General features: G+C 51.4%; 1 protein-coding gene across 1 annotated transcript; it reads right to left on the bottom strand.

Moving 5' to 3' along the window:
- Positions 1 to 1,393: 1,393 nt before the first annotated feature.
- Positions 1,394 to 1,786, bottom strand: LOC109273100 (glyceraldehyde-3-phosphate dehydrogenase-like). The gene has a single exon (XM_053896195.1). The coding sequence runs from the start codon at positions 1,769 to 1,771 to the stop codon at positions 1,430 to 1,432; it is 342 nt and encodes a 113-aa protein (XP_053752170.1). The 5' UTR covers positions 1,772 to 1,786; the 3' UTR covers positions 1,394 to 1,429.
- Positions 1,787 to 4,840: the final 3,054 nt, after the last annotated feature.

The following is a 4,840-nucleotide window of genomic DNA, read 5'->3' as shown; positions in this document are numbered from 1 at the left end:
CCTCGGAGTCGGTGTATGCTCTGTCCACCCGGCCCAAAGCAGGCCACTCCACCTCTCTTAGCCTCAGTTTCCCTATCTGAAAGCTGGGGCTAATGAGACCCCAAATTTGAATAAGGGGATAGCTGTAGGAGCATAGCAGCTCCTGGGGTGCCGTCAGCCTCCAGCGTGCCTCTTCCCATTCCTGCCGGTCCGAAGTCCTGTGGAACCTAGCGAGGAAGAACTCATATGGGCCCGAGGGACGATCGCGCACCAGAGAAGCGAGGCTCTGAGAGCTCGGGAGGACATTCGGGGTTAGACCAGAGGAAGACATGGGTGGAGGCCATGGGCCTGAGGGGCAGGCCATCCAGAACAAACAGGACTGGGGAAAGAGCTTTCTGGAAACAGGCTGTGTGTGGAGGAGCCCTGGCCGGCTCTTACTCAGGGCCTCACTAGAATCCAGCCTCTCTCTGAGAGGAACCCAGGACACTGCAGCCTGGGAGGCAGACCCTGCAGGGTGGAAAGGCATTGGACTTCCCTCCTCGTGTGAAGAAAGGAGAGACGGGGACGTCTGCCAGCCCCAGACTCCTCGGAGCCAGGTGAGTGCTGGGAGCCTGGTGTCACCGGCAACAGAAGGCCAACCTGCCTGTCTCCTTGGAATTCCTGGGCTCTTTTCAAGAGGCTGGGGCAGCTTCAGTGTGAGATCCGGGCCCAGATCAGAAGAAATGACAGCTGTCGGTGGCTTCTGTGGAAGCCCAGGAACGAGGAAGTTCGTACACACGGCGGCGAGGGCTTATTCAAAAAGATGTCAAGAAAACTTGGTTTCCAGTGGCTTCCAACCCTGCAGCAGCCGGGATCACTGCCTCTCCTGTTCCTCTTCGGCTTCTCCCCAGCTCCAGGGCCTTCTCCTACTTCTTCCAAGCAGATCAGCACCTTCTGACCTGAAGACCTTCGATTACCATTTCCCCCCCCGCCTGAAATGCTACCCCTGACTCTCCAGGGATGAGTCCTTGTCCCCCTTAGATTTTGGCTGAGGTACCTGCCCAGCCGGCTTCATCGAAATCTGCACCACCGCCCTCCGGAATCTTGTCCTTTGGGTCACGATGAATTTTGTGACTGCTTTTCTTTTCTTGTTCTTCTTAGCATCTCAGGTCTGGCTCCAGGTTTCTGGAAAGCAGAGACATTGCACTCTCTGTGCACTCACGTCCCCCCAGCATTCAGCATGGTGCCGGGCCCCTAGTAGATGCTCCTAGAAATTTCCTGAACAAATGAAGGAATCGTGTACAGAAGATCTGCTTTTCCTAGGAGGGAGGGACTCGAGAGAACTTGCTAGAAGGAGAAATAGAGGAAGCTAAATAGATAAATACATTTGTGACAACCCTGGACAAAGTTAGGAATTTAATCCAGTTCATAAATTCCCTAAACTTGTAGCTTTTGACCACCATCACCCATTTTACCCACCCTTCAAGTGAGCCCCAGCCTTCTCCATGGTGGTGAAGACCCCAGTAGACTCCACAACATACTCAGCACCAGCATCACCCCATTCGATGTTGGCGGGATCTCGCTCCTGGAAGATGGTGATGGGCTTTCCATTGATGACAAGTTTCCCGTTCTCAGCCTTGACTGTGCCGTGGAATTTGCCGTGGGTGGAATCAGACTGGGACATGTAGACCACGTCGTTAAGGTCGATGAAAGGGTCGTTCATGGTGACAATGTCCACTTTGCCAGAGTTGAAAGCAGCCCTGGTGACCAGGCGCCCAATACGGCCAAATCCGTTGACTCTGACCTTCACCATCGTGTCTCGGGGCGCGGCTGGCACCGCACCAGGAGATGCGGCTGTCTGTCCAACGGGGAAGAGCAGAGAGCCACCTCACCTCAGGCAACCACCAACCTGCTCTCTGTATCTGTGAGTTTTGGGGTCAATTCTAATATTAGCATTCTAACATCCCCATTCTGACTGGACTAAGAGGGTAACTCATCGCGATTTTGATTCGCATTTCCCTGATGATGAGTGACACTGAGCCTACTTTTCATGTACCTGTTGGCCATCTGTATATCTTCCTTGGAAAAATGCCTATTCAGATCCTCTACCCATTTTTAAGGGGATTTTTTAAAGTTTATTTGTTTTGAGGAAGAGAGAGAGGGAGAGAGAGAGAGCGCATGCCCATGGGGGAGGGGCAGAGACAGAACGAGAGAGAGAATCCCAAGCAGGTTCCACGTTCCGCAAGAAGCCTGACAAGGGGCTTGATCTCATGAACCGTGAGATCATGCCCTGAGCTGAAGTCAAGAGTCAGACGCTTGACCAACTGAAGCACCCAGGCACCCATTTGGGCTTTTTTTGCTATTGAGTCGCCCATAAATTATTTCTTAATATTTATTAGGAGCCTATTATGTTCCTGCTATGATTAATTCAGCGGCTACAGCTTCTCTTCGGCCAGGACATTCCTGTGGAGGGCTCCATATTTTGAGTCTTGGCCTTGACACCTATACTGTTTATGTAATTAAATAAGCTAAAGTCCTTGATCTACAGTCAGGTGGAAACAAATCGATATGTGAATAACCATTTATCAGGAGACGGGTAGTAAAGTATATTAGAAAGGTTCAAAGGGCTACTAAGACCTGGGAAGGGAAGATGAATTCGGAGCGTGGGTTTGTGGAAGGTTCCTGGGGAGAAGGCGAATCCCAACTGGACTTTTGCCAGGACGTGGTGTTGAATGGGGGTGTGGGAGGAGAGCCCCAGAAAGCTGGCCTGTAGAGTTCAAAATGGTGTGCGTCTAGAGCAAACCATGATGTGGAATATAAATCGAGAAGTCCTTTTCCTTCTGACTGGCCAAGTCTTTTCAATCTGTGCCAGAGAAAGCCACAGAAGGCCTTGCAACGGGTGAATTGGTGCGCTCCAAGCTGCCGTTAGGAAGGCCCTTTGGCAGATGGAGCAGGAGATACCAGATCCGGCAAGGCAGCCAGAGAAAGGAAAAGTGGACCAATTCAGGAGACAAGGCACAGAAAGATGGGACAGGATGTGACGTCTGGTTGGATAGGAAGCAGGGAGGCATGGGGGAAGGGGAAGACCAACTGGTCTCAGCAACTGGTCCCAGAAGGTAACATGGGACAAAGCCAGCCCTGTGGGCAGTTTTGTGCGGAGGTGAGGCTGAGGAGGCCCATTTGAGACATGCTGGGTTTGCAGCAGCATCCGCAGAACATTCCAGAAGGAGATGCCCAAGACACAGCCAGCACCTCGACCCAAAACTCAGGAAAGCACAGCCAGGTTTCATGGTTGCCACCGGTCTCTGGCTTCTTGGCCGCGATAGGACCCGAAAGCCCAGCTCTGTGTCCTGCCATCAGCTGGGGGGTGAATGGCCTCCAGCTCAAGCCAACGGGGTGTCCATTTCCGGCCCCTGTTTCTAGAGAGTCCTTTGAACTACCTGGCTTGGCTCACACCCATGACCTACTGAAGCTGGCCCCCGGTTTCTGACTCCCTCTCTGAAGAGTTTCTCCATTCCCTCTGCCCCTCAGTTCTGCCCTTCACCCTTGACTTGTAGCATGTTGGGCCACCTGGGCTTTCTCTCCACAGAGCCCCTGCTGACCTTCAGGACAGACTTTCTGTGAGTGGGTGTTATCACCCACATTGTACAGATGAAGAAAACTGAGGATTCCAGAACTGGGTTGACTTTTTGAGGCCCCCATTCTCTGTCCTCAGGGAACTCATCTAGTGACAGAAACAAATCCATAAACACCCACAACACTACCCACATTCTACGTGAATGTGAACTGTGTGATATTTGAAGATCTGCAGCGTGAAAATATAAACCATTCCCAGTCGATGTGCCAAATGTGAAAGGATTCAAGTCCCCCACCCCCTTCAGCCACGTATCAATTACATAACTTCCCAGTTGGCAGGTGGAACGAGCTCCAAACTGTGTCTACGCTCCTGCTCTATACCTGTGCTACTTTAGCTGGAGGACAGAAATGCTCATCATCACCATTGGTGGCATTGGCCTTAAGTGCACACATTCACAATCGTGAGCAATCTTTAAGAGCACACTCTTCTTTTTTCTTTTAAGTTTATTTATTTTGAGAAAGAGAGCAGCATGAGCAGGGAAGGGGCAGAGAGAGAAGGAGAGAGAGAATCTCAAGCAGGCTCCTCGATATCAGGACTTGGAGCCTGGCGTGGGGCTCGATCTCATAAACCGTGAGATCATGACCTGGGCTGAAATCAAGAGTCAGATGCTTAACCGACTGAACCGCCCAGGCGCCCTGAGGAGCATAGTCTTCTGATGAGATTTATGAAGTAGGTGCTTCAGGAGCATCTTTATCACACAGACCACTGATGGTCCCCGGGCAGAGCAAGGTCATGTCTACCCAGGAGAAGAGGGGAAGTCATTGTTTCTTTTAAACCCTTCTGCAGCCCTAGGAGTCGAGTGTTACTATTATTTTATAAATTAATAAATTACTTTATAAATGGAGAAATTGCCTTGTAATTTAAAATATGCCCATACATTCTTTTATCCTTCTTCCTTTGAAGGTGGAGCCTCATTGTCCTCTGTGTGCTCGTGGGCTGCACTTGGTGAATCCAGTGGATAGAACGTGGCAGAAATGATGGTGCTAGACTTCCAGAGTGGATCCCAAAAGGCACCGTGGCCTCCTCTTTGCTGACTGTTTGGGTCACTCATTCTGGGGAAGGCCAGCTGCCATGTCACGAGGACCGTCAAGCAGCCCTCGGGAGAAAAGCATGTGGCAAGGAACAGAGCACCCCCCTCCACCCCCCACCCCACAGCCATGGGAACGAGTCATTTTGGAAGCCCCAGTCAAAGCTCCTGGTGACCACAGCTCTAGCCATTGAGTTGACCGCACCTCCTGAAAGAGA

The sequence above is a fragment of the Panthera pardus genome, unplaced genomic scaffold (genome assembly GCF_024362965.1).
Source record: "Panthera pardus isolate Hobbes unplaced genomic scaffold, ASM2436296v1 HiC_scaffold_7, whole genome shotgun sequence".
In the NCBI taxonomy this organism is placed as follows: domain Eukaryota; kingdom Metazoa; phylum Chordata; class Mammalia; order Carnivora; family Felidae; genus Panthera; species Panthera pardus.
This window is presented reverse-complemented; position numbering and strand designations above follow the sequence as displayed.